The 19,016-nt window shown below is 42.1% G+C and overlaps 1 protein-coding gene across 1 annotated transcript in view; it reads right to left on the bottom strand.

Moving 5' to 3' along the window:
- Positions 1-19,016, bottom strand: part of DLG1 (discs large MAGUK scaffold protein 1) — a gene marked incomplete in the record, with an annotated part of 214,084 nt that overhangs the window by 46,453 nt on the left and 148,615 nt on the right. Inside the window, 3 exon segments of the mRNA XM_078767605.1 lie at positions 9,793-9,883; positions 14,712-14,787; positions 15,269-15,445. Of these exon segments, the coding sequence (XP_078623731.1) occupies positions 9,793-9,883; positions 14,712-14,787; positions 15,269-15,445 (344 nt within the window).

Raw genomic sequence — 19,016 nt, 5'->3', positions numbered from 1 at the left:
GTAATGTGGGAAGTGGGCGCTAGGACCCTACCTCAGCTAATCCTTTCAGTCTGTGTCTGTGTTTGCTTAGCATCTGTGGCCCATCAGCTAGATAGTTATCTGTGGCTTGCCGACTTCAGGGATAAAGGTCAGGAAGCGGTCCGATAGGAAACTCATGACGCAGCTGGCAAACCCATAGCATTTGGTGTCAGGAGTGGGATTTGGCTCCCCTGACGTCATATTATTTGACGTCAGGAGTAAGATTAGACCAGGGCGCGGCACCATCTTTCAGGCCATCTCACCCTACTGAGCGGCCACTCAATAGTGTTCCACCCGTAACCCGGCTCCACAGCTCACCACAGCACATTGGCTTACAGTTCTCTGGCCAAAAGGCACGAGATAGTATCCATTTAAATGCGTGAATCACTTTCCATATGCCTTTGTGCCTAAATCCTCCACCAAGCCTTGCATTTTCAGGAGGTTTTACAAAAACCTCATCCTCTTCTGCTCTGCAAAGGACGGTCATTGCCGCCTTGGTGCACATATTACGTACGACCTATCTCTGACAGATCCTTAATACAGAAATGAATCTAACACTACTTGAACACATGGACCAAGCTATTTTGAAGACATCCTAGCTATGGAACCCTTCCACAACCACACAAGCCAGCCCTCTTCCCGGAACCTTTGGCTGTTCCCGGAACAAACCCCTCTTCCCAGAACCCAATATTTTGGCTTCAATGCTTGCAGACACACCAAATTAATGTATCCATTAAATTCGAGTGCTGTGGGAGTCAAGCCGCAGATATCTTACCTATCCTCCTAAACATACTTTTCCCATTTGTCACAAAGATCAACAAACATAAAACGGAAAAGAATTCTGTATAAAAAAGCAGGGTCAATTTAAACCCCCATCATTGTGGTGTCTCTTTCAGGTGTTCTTATGGCAAAAACACACACAGCAAGACAGGCCAACCTTGTATGACAATTTCCTTAACTCCTTAACGAAATAAAAATCCATCAAATTTACCACGCCCCATCCCCCCTACCATCCCTCGGAGATGTCAGTTTTTCCAACTGTCAGCTGAGCCAAAATACCCAATTTAAAAGCTAACTACCAATTTCACGGGCTATCTGCTGCCCTTCAAAGCACATATGACAGAGTGGAACCATCACCATCATCACAACAATAACTAGAACGGCACTCAGTAGAGAGCATACCTCTGGTTGACCATATCAATCAATGGTGAAGAATCACTTAATAAATTCTACTAGCCTGATCTGGATCCGGATCTTCACCAAAATGGAATCGATTCTTCTTTGTCACACACACAACCTGTCCAACAACTTTCGTCCAAATCCATCCATAACTTTTTGAGATATCCTGCTATGTATCGTTTTGGGCCCTTTCTCCCAATGGGGAAGAATCACTTAAATATTAAATAATTCGCATGCGAATCCATAATCAGATCTTCACTAAAATCGAATCGAATCGTCCTTGTCAGACACCCAACCGGTCCACCAAGTTTCGTCCAAATCCGTTCCCAACTTTTTGAGATATCCTGCTGTGTATCGTTTTTGGCCCGATCTCCCAATGGTGAAGAATCACTTAAAACATTGTCGTAGCCGGATCCGAATCCGGATCTTCACCAAAATCGAATAATTTCATCTTTGTCACATACGCTACATCTTTGCCAAATTTCGTCCGAATCCGTCCACAACTTTTTGAGATATTTTGTTCACAGACAAACAGACAGACAGACACACAGACAGGGGTGAAAACATAACCTCCATCCACCATTGGTGGCGGAGGTAATAATCACAGTTCCATCAATCCTAGCAAGGCCATGGATCACAATTACCTGCAGGTGTGGCTTCAATTTGACAGCAGGCAGGTCTTATGATGTGCTGGTGAGGGTATAGTTGTGTGTGCGTGGACGCAGTGCAAAAGAAAGTCCCCAAATCCAGGATTCCATCGGGGGCCCCTCCCTTGACTTCCCACGTCCAGCACCACAACAGTTCCCTTTGTTGGGACACCCCGCCCAAGGGGGTCACCCATATTTGTGACATATATGGCACTCCTTGGCCTACATGTGGTGGCCAGGGTTCCATCACCCTGTGTGCAACCAATTTCACACTCCTCCCAGCAGGTTTTCCACTCCCAGTCGCATGCTGGGCTACCGGATGCGAGGCGGGATGAAGGGCTACAAGTCCTCACTTTCCCCAATAGTCTCATCCACATACAAATATGCCCAACCTCCCCATTCACAAACCTAACACACAATACCCTCCCCAACTGCCATTCATTTCACATACAAATAATGTGTTCCTCACCTGCTATGGCCTGCATACACACTGTATCATGAATAGAACCAGACTTGGTGATGTAATGGTTAGAGCTTCTGCTCCAATTGTGGGAGGTGGGTGGTTTAAACCCCAGCTCAGTCATACAAAGACTTCAAAAATGGTACGTGCTGCTTCCTTTCTCGGCATTCAACAATTTTAAAGGTTAGGGGCACTGACCATCTCCATAGGTTGGCATCCATGGGTAGGAGGAAGTTCCTCAAGAAATGGCCCACTGATTGTGGTGAGAAAAGCGGCACCATTGTTGTGATGTCGCAGGTACTTAGAGTATCCAGGGAACTGACGTCACTTCCCCCAAGCCCAGTGGCTATTTTCTATCTCTTGTCTAACAGTAATGTCGCATATGTTCCTCTGTGTGTATGTATGCATGTACACATGTGTGTGTATGTGGATGTGGGGGAAAGGGAGCCAGCTTCACTCTGAATCTTAGATCATGTAAAAAAAACAAAAAAAAAAAACAATCAATGATGGAATTCTTTATTCTCACACATCACTAACTCCTTCCACTCAGTCCATGTGCTGGCCCTCATGGCCACTCTTGCACATCAACCACACCACTTCCCCGAATCACATGCATACACCCAAAGCAAAGCATGGCGAGTCATGAAATAAGGAAAGGCAAATTTTGCCTCATCAAATTAATCACTAAGGAGATAGTTCAATACCAGCAGTGCTTATTGCAGCCATTCTTCTCATTTCTTCATGCCAATTAATCACAGAAACCTCTTCCAAAACTGATGGATCATAATCACAATGGACTCTGTGGAAGGCCATGGGCACCCTTTGGGCCTTTCCCAATCACGCTTACACGACAGCAGCACACCTTTCCACATAGGCTCAGGTGGGTCGGCTGATGGCGTTACTCAAATCCAGGTATATGTGGTTTCCACGCTTCCATCGACCAGCCCATTTTTGATCGCCACCTGCTGGCTGTGCTGGAGCCTTAGGGAGAGGCTGCTGGACTGCATTCCAAAGCTGTCACCTTATTACGCCCTCGGCGATGTCACCACTAAATCACGGCCCGCAACACCTTTCCCTAGTGGTCTTCACACCACACCATTGTGTGGTGGCAGTTGGCAATATACCATGCCCGAGGAGACTCGACATCATTGCAGGTGCCTGGGAGGGACCATTTTGGTCCCCCAGGACGTAATAGCACCCTCTAGGGTCGGGCGACCCCACCGGCCCAAGACTACCACTCGGGGGACGCCCGATGGACTCAGGACGCACCACCATGCTAAAACCAGGCTCCCCTTGGGACCCGGGTGGTATCACACCTGTAGTCGGACCCCACATCCAAATCCTGCCGGGTCAGCCCCTAGATTGCATGGCACATCATAATCTCCCTGGGGAGTGAATTCTTCAAAGGCTGGCCATCTTAACCCTCTCTGACACGAATCCGGCCCAGGCACCAAGTCCCTTCAAGAAAGTTTGATCCATAAATTTAGTGGCTTCAGGTACGCAATTCCAGGTGTGGGCTGCTTTCTGGAGATGATTGAAGTAGTTTGACCTTGTGTTGTAATCATTAATCGGTCTGCTCCATCCTGTTTTGCCTATTTGTCGTGGTCTGGAATTACAGTAGAGGGTGAACTTTCCTTTCCTTTGCCACACATGGCTGCTGGTTGAATAATTGCTGGGTGCCGCTGATGCAGTGCCTCCTGTAGGTGAGAGCAGGAATTTGGCCAGAATGCTGACGATAGCTCACCAATACTGTTGTATGTAAGCAGTTGGGTTTGCATTCCTACAGTTCCAGTTTAAGACCTGGAGTTTTTCAGATTGTGTTTGGTGATTATATATATATATATATATATATATATATATATATATATATATATATATATATCATGCATTTCATGTGATGTGTAACCCATGATGCGGGTGAGGGGGCTTGACGTGTTTATGCACTGAGTCTAATACATATTTGATGGATTATGGGGAAGTGTGGTGGTGTTGTGAGGCAGTGTATAAGCAGTGTGTTGCTGGCCTGAATTATTAGGTCATATATTGTGCCATCCCTTTTTGTGTGTACCGAATATGTTCACCATTTTCTCCAGTAAGATGTTTTCCCAGGCTTTGGCCTGCCAACCATAGAGTATCAATCTGCGACGTTTATTGGGCGAAGCGACAACAAGCCAGTCTTTCCACTCCACAGTACTCGACTGTGGAGCATTATACCATAATTTTGTATATGTGATAGAGATGCTTGAGAAAGCAGAGATTGGTGGCAGTGCCAAGAGCCTGAGGCCTTCATCAAAAGTGAGGGGCCAGGCTCCTCATGCATTGTTTTCGTACCAGGAGGCCTCGTTTGTTGCTTTCGAACATTTAAACTTTCGTCTGGGTTCTCAACGGCATTTGCAGATCCATGCAGGATCGATGTTCCAAAATGTTGCTGACGTCCGCTCTCCTGCCAAATTGAAACTCAAGATCCTACCAAGGGCACCAATCAGGTGCACCATTCATTATGAGCTCATTATTGCCGCATTATAAACAGCACAGAAGGTTGATGGCAGTTACAAGCAAAGCAAGTCGACAAATAGCACCGCAGGTCGCTAACCATGGAGAGTGTATTACACCTTCATCAACAGACTCGTTCATCGTTGCCTCAAAACAATTGCTGGTGTTGAAAATTTGTTCATTTTTGGATGGTAGACCACAAATACCTGAGCAAAGGCCGAATCTGCTCTCAAACAGCAAACAATCGACAAATACTTTTGTGGAAAATCTGCATCATTAAATAACAACGCAGATGTTCACAGAATGTTTTAGGCTATGAGCCAGACCCCCCAAATTGACCGGTCGGTACCATACAGATGGAGTAAGGCTCATTGTGATTTTTAGCAAGATATATGTCCCTAGATATGAAAAAAAGTGATAGCAGTGTATAACTCTCGGCCATCTCTGTGTTATCACCCGAAATATTATTATATGCCTGCTTCGCTTCGCCAAAAAATGTGATATTTGCTAAAATTGGAATAAATATGTTTTTAAGGACCACAGAGTGCCGAGATCGAGATCGAGATCGTATTTGTTCGAGAGATCATGATAAACCTAGAGTGTGGAGCAAGTTTGCATGCATTGTGAAATATAATGTAGCTGATGTTACAAACCTACTTTAGGATACTAGCTAATACCAAAAATTACACTGAGATACCAAAAGTAGTAGACGAATAAACCTAAAATGTTCAAAAGCTATGTTTCGTTCCAAAATATCAAAATTAGGGGGTATGGTTGAACATATTTTGAACTTTGCCAAAATATGTGCCCCGAACAACCACCATATTACAAAGTAATGATATATTCCAATGCAGTGGTTCCTTGCGAAGATTTTGAGGGGTCAAATGTTACTCTGGGAGTTTTCATTTTTGAAATATTGACAAAAATGTACAATGTGAATTCTGAACTCGAAGCGATTTCGACCACTTTTTCACTAAATTTAACATATTTTTTGTCATTATATCAATATTTTGATAAATAACCCCCACAAATGTTCTATATTTCTATTACTATATTAGTTGGCATCCAGTATGCAAATTATTGGCACTCTGTGGTCCTTAAAAACATATTTATTCCAATTTTAGCAAATATCACATTTTTTGGCGAAGCGAAGCAGGCGTATAATAATATTTCGGGTGATAACACAGAGATGGCCGAGAGTTATACACTGCTATCACTTTTTTTTCATATCTGGGGACATATATCTTGCTAAAAATCACAATGAGCCTTACTCCATCTGTATGGTACCGACCAACCCCCTTGGCTCATAGCCTATAATAATATTTCGGGTGATAACACAGAGATGGCCGAGAGTTATACACTGCTATCACTTTTTTTTCATATCTAGGGACATATATCTTGCTAAAAATCACAATGAGCCTTACTCCATCTGTATGGTACCGACCAACCCCCTTGGCTCATAGCCTATTTCATCAGTGGCACAACGCTCGTCTCGAAACCTCAACTTTCGATGGGCTGAGCGAGTACGAGCGCCATTCGCTACATCTACCAGTTACTCGGCTCAACGCAGAACCGCAAGTTAAGTTCAGCTAAAGGATTACTTCATGAGTGTCTGTTTAAAAAACTATGCTCAGTTGCCCGAGGTGGAATCCACATCTAGTTAATACTCATGGAATACCTGCAGTAGGTTTATGACGTTTTCTTTAACCTGTGCTGAGGTCAGGCACTAGACAAGATTTAGCATGAACATGTCGTCTCTGGTTGTAACATTTAAGTAATTAATCGGTCACACACGATTCTGTGCTCTTGTGAAAAGTCCAGTTATAAACAATTTGTGCTCACATTGTTGGCCTGTGCAATTATTACATTCATGCCGAGCAAGATTTCTCCCAGCCTGATTATATTACACGAAGCAGGTGTTTTGCAAAGTCAGTTAGAAATGCAGCTTTGATTCCCATCATAATTTCATTAAGCAGGCTCAATATGGTACCATATACAGTGCCTTCTGAAAGTATTCACACCCCTTGACTTTTTCACATTTTGTTGTGTTACAGCCTGAATTTAAAATGGGTTTTCATTGAGACTTTTTTCACTGTTCTAAACATAATGCGCCATAATGCCAAAGTGGTTTTAATTTTTTTCGAAATTTTTGCAAACTCATTTAAAATGAAATCCAGAAATATCTAATTTACATAAGTATTTAACACCCCTGAGCCAATACTTCGTATGAGTGCATTTGGCGTCAATTACAGCCTCGAGTCTTCTTGGGTATGTCTGCATCAGCTTAAACATCTGGATTTGGGGAGTGTTTCTCCCATTATTCCTTACAGATTTGCTCAAGCTCTGTCAAGTTGAATGTGGAGCGTCGGTGAACATCAATCTTCAAGTCTTTCTGCAGATTCTCAATGGGATTCAAGTCTGGTCTTTGGCTGGGCCACTCAAGGACTTTCACATTATTGTTCTGAAGCCATTTCAGTGTTGCTTTGGCTGTATTCTCAGGGTCATTGTCCTGTTGGAACATACATCTTCACCACAATCTGAGGTTTCGCACTCTGTAGCAGGTTCTCCTCAACAATTTACCTGTATTTGGATCCATTCATCGTTCACTCTGTCCTTACAAGTCTCCCAGTCCCTGCTACTGAAAAGCATCTTCATAGCATGATGCTGCCACCACCATGCTTCACGGTAGGGATGGTTTTAGATAGGTGATGGGTTGTGTTCGATTTCTGCCAGATGTCGTGCTTTGTATTGAGGCCAAAGAGTTCAGTTTTTGTCTCATTAGACCACATAATATTTTGCCTCATGCTCTCATAGTCTTTCACATGTATGTTTTGAAACCCCCAGGTGTGGTGTCATGTGCCATTTTCTCAGGAGTGGCTTCTGTCTGGCCATTCTCCCATAAAGTTTAGATTTGTGAAGAGCTGCAGAGACTGTTGTCCTTCTGGCAGGTTCTCCCATCTCAGCCAAATAACTCTTTAGTTCTGTCAGTAGTTCTGTCAGTAGTTCTGTCAGAGTGGTCATTGGGTTCTTGGTCGCCTCCCTAACCAATGTCCTTCTTGGCTGGTTGTTCAGTTTGGTCAGCCGGCCAGCTCTAGGAAGAGTCTGGGTAGTTCCATATTCTTTCTATTTCCTACTGATGGAGCTCACTGTGACCTTGGGAACTTTGAACACTCTAGAAATTGTTTTCTACCCTCCCCGAGATCTGTGCCCCCTCACAATTCTACCTTGAAATTTTACAGACAGTTCCTTGGACTTCATGGTAGAGTTTCTGCTCTGACATGCACTGTCAACTGTGGGACCTTATATACCTGATATAGAAAGGTGTGTTTCTTTCTAAATCATGTCTTATGAATTGAATTGGCCACAGGTGTACTTCATTCAAGTTGTAGAGACATCTCAAGGATGATCAAAGGAAATTCGATGCACCTAAGCTCATGGAGATGCACCTGAGTGTCATAGTGAAGGGGTTGAATATTTATTGACTCAAGACATTTCAGATTTTCATTTTGAACTATTTTTGTAAAAAATTCTTTTTAAAAACTCTCAATTTAATGCATTTGTAATTTAGGATGTAACACACTAAAATGTGAAAAAGTCAAGGGGTGTGAATACTTTCAGAAGGCACTGTATATGATCCTTTGCTGTACCATAGATAAATGGTGGGAGGTGGGGAGGAGGCTGTAAAGCAAACAAAAAAGTACACGCAGGGGTGCAGCCCAGGGTTTGGCAGAGCACTGGGTGTCGGGGTGGGGAGGAGAGTTTGAGGGGGAGGAGTAGGATGAAAGAATAACTGAAGTGGTGTTGGATCGTGAGAAAGAAGGGCAAGGTCAGGAAGGAGGAATGGAAATAGTGAGGGAATACAAGTGTTGAGGAGGGGAGAGTGAGTAACACAAGGATTGCAGGAAGTGGGCGGGGGGGGGGGGGCAAGGAGTAGGATGAAAAGAAGAACTGCAGTGGTGTTGGGTAGTGAGAAATAAGGGCAAAGTCAGTAAGAAGAAAAGGAATGGGAGGAGGGAGGCAGGGGGGAATGTAAGGGGTCGAGTAGACAAAGGCAGGGGTTGGAGAACCAGAAAGCATGCCTGAAAGTTCGAGAAAGAAAGCAGGCGGTGGCAGGCCTACAGCACAGGTAAACGTGGGTGTGGCTATGAGAACACAGAGCTGACACTGATATACATGCTAATAAACACTCAGCAAGCAAGCACAGAAAGATGGTCCTAGGAAACGGGTACAATATGAATAGTGCACATCTAGCATGGATGTGAAACCAAGTGCAGCAAACTTACTCAGTCCCCGCGACCTTAGTCCTTCATCGCCAAACCCTGGAAAGTCCTAATCCCCATGGGAAGCGCAGGGCAGGCAGGTAAACCGAAATAACAACCATCAACAACGTTTGCACACCACTTTGATGACATGTCAAGAACCTCGCTCCTCAACCCCTTGCCCACTCACCACAATACGTTTTCACTTTCCATCAACGCAGAAAGTTTGTGGTTTATGGTGAGGTGTTCAGAATCAATCAGTTAAATTCTCCAAATCAATCACTTTTTCATATGACCTAATGAGCAAATGTTAACCTTGAACACTGCAAAGAAACTTTAAACTGACATTAATCTCTCGTTCAGCTAAATGAGAAAAATAAACTAAGGAAGACAGCGTCAAGATGGAAACATATCAGTACCAAAAAGCAAGTGACCAATTTGGTAATGACAAATGCCATATGAAGCTTGGCTAGACTGGGGCAAAAGAGTAGAGGAGACTAGGTTAAGCACCTCTCCTGGCAATGCATAGAATTGGTAATGTGGAGGCAGTATGGTCCATGAACGGCCAATGAGCTGATGTAACTAACAATTGAGACAGAGCAATGCCATTACAAAAGGAACCATTTCCAAGTCACAGCAAACCAGGAGCACACGCCAAGTCTCTGCATCTCTCAACCATGGCAAGAAGGGCCAGGGTAAGTGGTCTCACACGGGGTGGCCTGGGCCTAATACTCACGTTCAAGATCACTCGAGTCCTGCTCAATGCCTTTGCCAAAGCCAAACTTTCGGGAGAGCAGGCCTTTTCTACGCCTGTCGATCATGCTTGACTGGTGTTTTTTCGTATGGGGAGGGTGGGAGGTGGTGGGAATGGAGGAAGAAGGGATGAGGTGGAATGGATACTAGAGTGAACCTTTGTCCATGGCAGAACAGATGGATTAACAAAAAGAAAATAAAAATAAAAATCTGCATTATAACGCCTTTAAAAAGCACTTTGCTGTTGTCCAACAAGTTTCCTTTGCTATAATAACAACTCAAAACGAAAGAAAGCGAAAATAATAATGTACCATGCATGCGGCAGAATACTGTGAAATACGTGTTAGTAAAGGTGACAGGATCGTCTCGATGATGAAATAAGCCAAATAATGGAAGAAGAGAGGAATTAAAGCAGAACCTCAGTTACCAGGTTACCAGCTGCATGAGCTAGATAACCAAGGTCTTTCCTTTCCACTTTAGGTGAAGCGTACTATTTTTTTAAAAATCGATTATTTTCCACATTTCTCTTCCCGTTTAAAAATGTCTCAACCTCGTCTCAACTAGATGTTTGAACATGCCAAGAGATCGACCTGAAACATGTCGGTGCTCACTCGAGACGGTGTGCTGCTGGTGCTCACACGGGGCATTTCCATAAGGCACCACATCCATTCGCCTGATGAACTTCGGACGAAAAAGTGGTGCGTACAATTTTAAAGCCGTTGTATTCTATGACATTTATGCAAAGGTTTGCCTCCTAATATTTTAATTCATTATTAAGCAGAAAACAACTACAGTGAATTTCAGTAGAATATTCTCATCGACAATTCGCTGTTAAAAAAAACAAAATTGACGCATGAATCACAAAACAAAATTGAAAAAACCAAAATTGAAAAAACAAACAAAATTGACGCATGAATAACAAAACAAAATTGAAAAAAAAAACAATTGAAAAAACAAAAACAAAATTGACGCATGAATAACAAAACAAAATTGAAAAAAAAAATTGACGCATGAATAACAAAACAAAATTGAAAAAAACCAAAATTGAAAAAACAAAAACGACGCATGAATAACAAAACAAAATTGGAAAAAAAAAATTCAAAAAAAAATTGACGCATGAATAACAAAACAAAATTGAAAAAAAACAAAATTGAAAAAACAAAAAATTGACATGAATAACAAAACAAAATTGGAAAAAAAAATTGATGCATGAATAACAAAAAAAAAAAAATAATAATAATAATTTGACGCATGAATAACAAAACAAAATTGAAAAAAACAAAAAATTGACGCATGAATAACAAAACAAAATTGAAAAAAAAAAAGATTTGAAAAAACAAAAACAATTGCATGAAAATTGACGCCTGAATTGATGAATTGACGCATGTCTTGTAATAGGAAAATGAACTATGCCAGTGTATAGTCACATGTAGGTAGTTTTAGTAGTTTTAATTTGACATCCATCCAATCAAATTGTAGAGCAGGTCATTATATTATGCCTGTTCGTACTAGTGTGAACGTTCATGTGAGTTGCGACAAAGCTGTACGATTTGTCGATTAGAAGCTGCAGATAAAACTCTTAGGGCGGCTACAGGCACCATTGAACGAAAGTCGTGATTCAGATTGAAAACCATTGCGATGGGTAGAGAGACATTGATAGGCGATTCGAAGCAGTTAACATTGGCGATGAATTTCCTAATAAGACAACGATCTGAAGCATGTCGATACATTATTAATATAATTGCCTTCGCCGATTTTGAGAATACTTTTGTGCATGAGGCAATTTTTCCAAAAATAAAAATCGCGTTTTTTGGATCGAAAATTAGTTTGATCGTCATGAAATTTTCTGGAGTTGTTGGGTATAGTTAGGTAATAGTGAAGAATTTTTTTTTGCAAAAAACGATCGAAGGCAATTATGTTAGTAACGTATTGATGTATTAAATGAGGTGAAATGGCATATTGAAATTGAAACGAAAGACTGACGAATCAATGACGGATTGACGTGCACAAAGTGCAGATGTGACCGTTACACAGTCTGAAGGGACTTGGATGAAGACTTAGAATGTGAACCGGTACCAAACAAATGGGACAAATTGTGCGACGGAATAGACATTGGGAATCATGTTCCAGAATGAGACAGATTGACCGCGTTAGTCACATGAAAACCAAGGTGGAACGCGTAGCACGCACGTGCACATGTGTATACACAAACCGTTTTCCTTTTGTATTTTCTGTGATAACTATACGTATTGCTTCAGTCTTTCAAGTCATGTACTTGAAGTGGTCTTCATCACTTTATCAATTTTTGATGCCGATGAAAATTTGACACATTACTCTCCTGTCTCCTGTCTCTCTCAAATGAAAAAAAAACTGAGAAAAGTAAGGCCGCAGCAAACATGAAGAGCTTCGGTTACAATGGACAAAAAAAACAAAAGAGAAGAAAAGAAATTCAATAAGAATCCCCAAAAACACAATTTGATGGAAAGAGAAATGTAAGAGGAAAGCAATGGTGGATGATGGCCATGCTGCTCCATTCTCTGGTTATTATAGTTAATAGAAACAAATTAGAAAATGCGGGTTAGTTGAAGCAAAACGACTCGCTGAGCAAGTGCTCAGGGAAGTAATACTAAGCAAGCCTTGGGAGGAGATGCAGAGCTGGCACAGAACAATTTAATTGTCAATCATAAGCGTCAGTGTAAGGCAATTTGATAGATTTAACAAAGTATACTTCACTTAGGGTTAAGCATGTGGGTGGGGGACGGGACAGGCTAATGTTGTCATGCAAGTTCTTGCATGCAAAAATATTCCAAAGAGCCAACCACTCTCATCCCAGAGATATCTCTTAATCACCACACCACTCCCCAAAAGGCAGACAGGCGGGGAGGGCAGCATGGGGCACGGGGTGGGGATAGTGGGGTGTGGAGGGGAGGGGGTGGGTTGGGGGGGTGGGGAGGGAGGGTGAGGGGGACAGGTGGGCGATGTAGCACAAGGAATTCATAACAAGCAGTGCGGGACAAAATGAGAACCAAAGCGAAAAATGAGGCCTGAGCAGACGGAGTGAACTGAGTGAGGGGTGGGGGAGCCCGGGTAGAGGTATTATTGAACGACAAATTGTTTCCTCAACAAAAATGACAATATTAAATTTCAACGTGAGAATGGACCACCCTCCCCCCCTCAACCCCACCACACTCCCCCCACCACACCCCCTCCCTCGACATAAATGCGGCCCAAAAACATTACTGCACCCCTCTCCAACCCAGCCTCAACACCATTTACAATCATACTCCCTCATAAATCAGGATTACTCCTCCAAAGCCCCTCCTCATATCAAGCATGCTTAATAATGACACCAAATCAATTAAGCTGAGGGACATTTAAAAAGACAACGATAAACGAGTATATACAGGGTGTCCATCAAGTCCTTGTGCAACTTTGAACCATTACAACTTTTGATGTACACAAGATAGAAACAAACTATAAATGGCAAACTAAAGTACAATTCATAACGTTTTTATTCAACCAGGTTGAAATTTTTAGGTTTCCACATTACAACCATCTTTGGTAACACATCGTTCAATCCGATTTTCTAACTTGTTGAAAACATTCTGCAGTTGCCGCTGAGTAATTTCACGAATTGCATTTGTGATCCTAACCCTGAATTCATCCAACGAATGTGGTTTCGATGAATAAACAACAGTTTTACATTGCCCCATAAAATGCAGTCAGAAGTCCAATGCGAGTCAGGTCAGGTGAATGAGGTGGCCAAGCAATTGGCCCACATCTACCGATCTCCTTGTCTAGGAACATATCGTTCAAGAACCGTCTCACATTCCAAGCATCGTGGCAGGGAGCCTCGTCTTGCTGGTACAAGGTGACATGTCAAAGATTTAATAGCCATAGTTTGGAAACCAAATGTGTTGTGGAAGTTGCCTCATCAGAAAATGTCAACTCACCAAGAAACCCAGAGAAATTGTGGATTTAACAACAGCAATGACAACAGAGTTCATAGAACACGTTACCCCACAGTGTTCAGGCTACATACTTCAATTAAAAAAAAACGATTTTGAAGATCATAAAAAATTCCAGAGGTTTAGCGCTATTGACGCAGTCTTATACACCACCCTATTTAGCATGCCCAAGTACTACTAAACTAGAGGTTCTTGGAAGTGCAAAGAAGGCGATTTGGGTTCTACAGTTTTCAAGTGTATAATAAAATTTAAATAAAACAAAGATTATAAAAATCATATAAATAAATTAATTGTGGGGTTTACCACCGTTTTCCACAGTGTCTAATACACCACCCTTTCTAATACATTACACATAAGTTCTTCGTACCCATTGCTTGTCCTTCACAACGTCCTCAAAAACTGCTCGTTTCCTCTTTGGATTGATTTTCAATTTTGTTTGATTGGCAGACAGGCAGACAGGAATTTTTTTTTTCTCAATCCTCTCTGGGCATACACGATTGGACTATTTCAGATCCGAAGAACTGTAAAACTACAGGTTTGTTTTCTGATTCGTGCTGTAATTCAGGTTCAAAAAACAACATTCAATTTAAACACTTCATTCCTCGATGATAACTTGAAGTTTGTAGACAGACGGAGAGACGGACAGACATGGACCAATTGCTTCACCCCACTTTTCGCTTGTCGTGCGTGGAGTAAACAACACCATTTGTCACATGAACATTCACAAAACCATGAATTATGCTTTCATGCACCATTTACAGTTTGTTTCTATCTTGTGTAAATCAAATGTTAGAAAAGTTCAACGTTGCACAAGGACTTTATGGACACCTTGTATATATACATACATACATACATACATACATATATATTCAAAATGGTGATCATTCTGCATTGAATATCGATTATGGTGGTGTAAAGAGTTCAGGGTACAAACCGATTTGTTGTCTGTGGTACCAGATCGAGCATTGAACTTCACCGTTTTGAGTCTGGCTCTCTCTTTTCTCTCCACCCTGAATAAAAATCAAGGAATTTTGAGGTGAGCAAGTCGTTCAAGTCACAAAGGTTATTTTTGTTTATTACAAGAATTATTCAAAGAATATTTCATCAAAATTGAACTTCTGTGTTGACATGTGCAATGCATTTGCTACGTTTGGGGTGACAATTTGAACACGGCTCAGGATTGCATGACCCCAGGTTAAAATCCCATATACAGTGCTGCTCATCTCCGAATGTGGGATTTCAATTTACCAGCTTCTTGGAGTGTGTGCATGGAACATGCAAACAAGTCGAGAAAAACAAGTTAAGGTAACTCTACATTCTCCTCACCTCGTTCGGAAAGTACAACATGCAAAAGGTTACACATCATGAACAAACAAGGTGCAGCTGTAAGTGAAAGTTTGAAGGCAAAAGCAAAGTGAATAAATCGAAGGAACAACAAGGATTGTGGAATTCCAAACAAAAAAGGTTTGAGGGAGCGGGGTTTTGCGATACCTTCGTTTGCTGGGAATTACTCCAATAGCATCACTCTCTCCCTCTGGTGTTACGCGACGAGCTTGCCACCACTCATCGTCTGAGGCGTTCACCACGTGTAATATGTCCCCAAAGCGAAAGCTGAGGCCTTGGCTTGGAAGACCACTGTCTTTGCTCCGGTCATAATCAAATAAAGCCCTGTATGTAACCAAGTAAACAATTACCCAGAAGGGACTTAAATTATACACTGCCTCATAAGTCATAAGTGCTGCTTTACATGCTTTCAAAATCGAACGTTCGTGTATTAGAAAGGACGTTTGATGGATATTTTTAAAATGTCAAGCTCAAATTTGACAGAATTAAACAATTATGGTATTGAAATAAAATAAGGTAACAATATTAAAATGCAGCATCAGCACAGTGGATCCATGTCTCCATAACAGTTAAACGTTGGACATAATCCCACATATAAAGGCTTGCCAGATAAACTTTGGGGGAGAGGGGGTGGGGAGGCGAGAATCCATTCCATGCTGATAATGGTCAATAAGGCAGAAACGAGTCTGTGGATCGATTCATTCCCAAGGAGGATTGCGGGGGTAGGATGGGAGGTTGAGGGGAATTGGCATTGCCATGAAGGGATTTTGAAGCTTTCATGGTAACACTGTGGGGCAGGAACGGTGCAGCAGCTGGAACTGCATTTCATAGTGATGGGTTCTGTTTCACAAACTACAGCTTTTCTGAACCGCAAGTTGTATTTTAATGCATTCTTCCAGTAACCTTCTCCTGGTTAAAGTCCCAAAATCCACATTTTTGGCACACCTCCACTCCATTAGCCATTTTCTCTCGTTTGTGGAACCAGCTTCGTGGGGCTGTTCAATTACACTCTTCCATCAGACCTTCAAGCAGGAAGTGCACCACCATCTCCTGCAATCTCCCACCCATGATCTTTAATCTCCCCTAATAATCTTTCCCAACCCAACACTCTTACGTGCAGGTTACTATGTTTCCTCTCTTTTCTCTCTCTTCATTTCCTGTTTGCTCATTGCTTTTTGCACCCAACTGGAGCCCCACGGCTTTTTGTTTTTAATATACTCGTATATCTCTTGTCACCTCAATCTTCCATGAGCCTCGGTGTGTGTATGCATGCATGCATGTATGTATGTTTGTATGCATGTGTGTGTATGTATGTATGTATGTATGTATGTATGCATGCATGTATGTATGTACACACGTACATATTTGATGTAGTCAGTTATGTGATATAGTCAGTTATGTTTAATGTGTGTTTGAAATACCTGTTATGTCAATTCCCCTTTGTGTGTCAGTGAGCAGGTGTCTAGTTAGCTCACCATTCATCTCGTCCCTTTGTAATTTCCCTGTTGAAATGTCTGCTATTTCTCTCACGAGTAATAACCGTTCTATCTGGAAGAAAAACTTGGTGTGAAGACCCCCTCCTTCTGGCAGGGGTCGGTGGTTAAACCACTCACACAGATGAAAATTGCAAGGAGTCTCCCCACCCTCGCAGGGAAAAGGTGGAGAGGGATTGATATATTTCATGCTCACGAGATGACTTGGATACCCTGAGCGTGGTTGCAAAGCTTGATGTAGATCCGCCAAGCCGTTTTGGTTATACAAGGTTTAGACAGACAGAGAATTACAAATTTTTAATACGATTATAAATTCTGGTTTTGTTGAACTTCCTTTTTCCAAGTCAATCAAGAGTACTTCATATGCAACACGACACAAGCCCCTGTGACGTCAGAGCATTAGGCCGCATCCTTATTGGACAATTTGAACATGAGGGCAAGTATTGGCACAAAGCCATTTGGAGGTTGCAAATTCAACCCGCATCTGAACTTAGCCAATGTCTGTAGTCTCTGGACTGATGTCCCGACATCCAAACAGGCCAAAAAGGCGTTTTGGTGGGAGCCAATCGTGAGAGCAGACGTCATGACCCAGGAGATCTTGAGTGAAGTTGGTCCTGGAGACAGAACGTTGGTGTTCTCCCTTGAACGCGGCAGGGAGAGTTTGCAGCTGGACATTGGAACGAACATAGGTAAGCAGTTGAAAACCTGCCTCTGAAAATGATGGGTGCTGATCTTTGAGACAAATGGAGACAGCATAAAAGTTTGGAAAAGAAAAAAATCTGGATTTACTAGTCGGTAAAGCAACATTTCGGTGAGAATCCACTGGTCTTGGTCATGGCAGATGTTGAACTTTCTTCACTTAAACATCTGCAGTGACAAAGGAGATTGGATTCTCGCTGAAATGTCGGTTTTACCGACTAGTAAGTCCAGCTTTTTTCAATTATGAACGTTTACTGTTTTAATTGGACTGGATGAATAAAACAACCTACACCGATTCAGGCTCGGCTCATATTTATGTAATCTTATTTTTCCTTTTTGTTCATCTTCCTTCTTCAGTGTGCATCAGTGTCATTAAGGCATAGGATTATGTTTGGCGTCAGACTGGAATTTTCCAGATTATGCAGTTTGGTTCTTTTTCAAATTGTTCTTAGTAAATTTTCAGTTTGTTAATAAAACAGTTTTATTTTGGTCACAAAGCATTCCACCCGCGATCAAAACCGTAGGACAAATCGGAGAATTCCCGGCAGCCGATTCGCCAGAAGCACAATTGCTGTGGAGGCGGCGCATGTGTGACATCAATTACAATTGCGTTTTTCTTCTTTCCTTTATCGTCCAGGAGCCCAGAAGGTTTATTCAAGTGAAAAGCGTCAGAACGTTTGACCTCATGGGCTGATTTTGGTCATCCACCGACATCACAAAAATGCATTGCTTCCGGGTCTGACCCATGGCTTTCCCCCCGAAATCACTCGATTAGTGACGCCATTATCGAAAAACCTATTTTGCTCAATATCTGGAGAACTATGCATGATGATATCACAAATAAGGTGTCTATACCTATGTTTACATGGTCAATAATTACACTGACACCCACATTATTGCTAGAAAATGTATAGTTTTCCAGATAAATGTTTAGTTCACCCACTCAGTTAGCAACGCCATTGCAGAAAAACCCATTTTCATTAATATCTGAAAAACAATGCATGATGATATCACAAATAAGGTGTCTATACCCATGTTTTTATGGTGAAATATTACAATGCCAACTCTAGTGCTTGAAAATGTGGAGTTCACCCTGAAAGTTGCCTACTGGAGTCGTACCATCTCTGTCTTTTGTTACAATGTGGCAAATGATGCATTGGTCTCTGTCCCTTTTTGTTATTTACAGATCATGGCAAATGACGCCCCCGTTTGTATAATTTGCAAAGAAAGAGGAGAAAAGAAACGTGCCCTGAAGTGTTTCAATTCCAGCAACTGGGAAACAGCCAAAAATGCTGCTAGACGGCGAAAGGCACTTCAAAGTGACAAAGTTTTCGAACACCTCGGAAGAGATCAGAACAGCTGAGGGCCCAGAAGGCAAATATTACCACTCAGTTTGCCTCGGTCGATTCTGTGCTGTTAAGAGAGGAGCACCTCCAAGCACAGAACCATCTGAACCACCTCAGAAGACCACTCGTTCAAGTTCCGATCATCCTTAACTACCAACACGAGAGGCGTCCTTGGACAGGAATGTATTTTTTGTGGACAGAAGAGGAAGAGGAAGTTGCAGAAAAATGAACCCCTCAGCCAATGTTTGACCACAGACGGGAGCAAGGCAATCCTTCTTGCTGCTAAGAAAAAGTGCGATATTAGGATCATTGGACGAGAGGAAGATCTTATTGCAAAGGAAGCCAAATACCATAACA

Source organism: Myxine glutinosa, chromosome 13, assembly GCF_964187855.1.
Source record: "Myxine glutinosa chromosome 13, kmMyxGlut1.1, whole genome shotgun sequence".
NCBI classification, from domain to species: Eukaryota; Metazoa; Chordata; class Myxini; order Myxiniformes; family Myxinidae; genus Myxine; species Myxine glutinosa.
The sequence above is the reverse complement of the archived record's forward strand: the minus strand, read 5'-3'. Positions and strand labels throughout refer to the sequence as shown.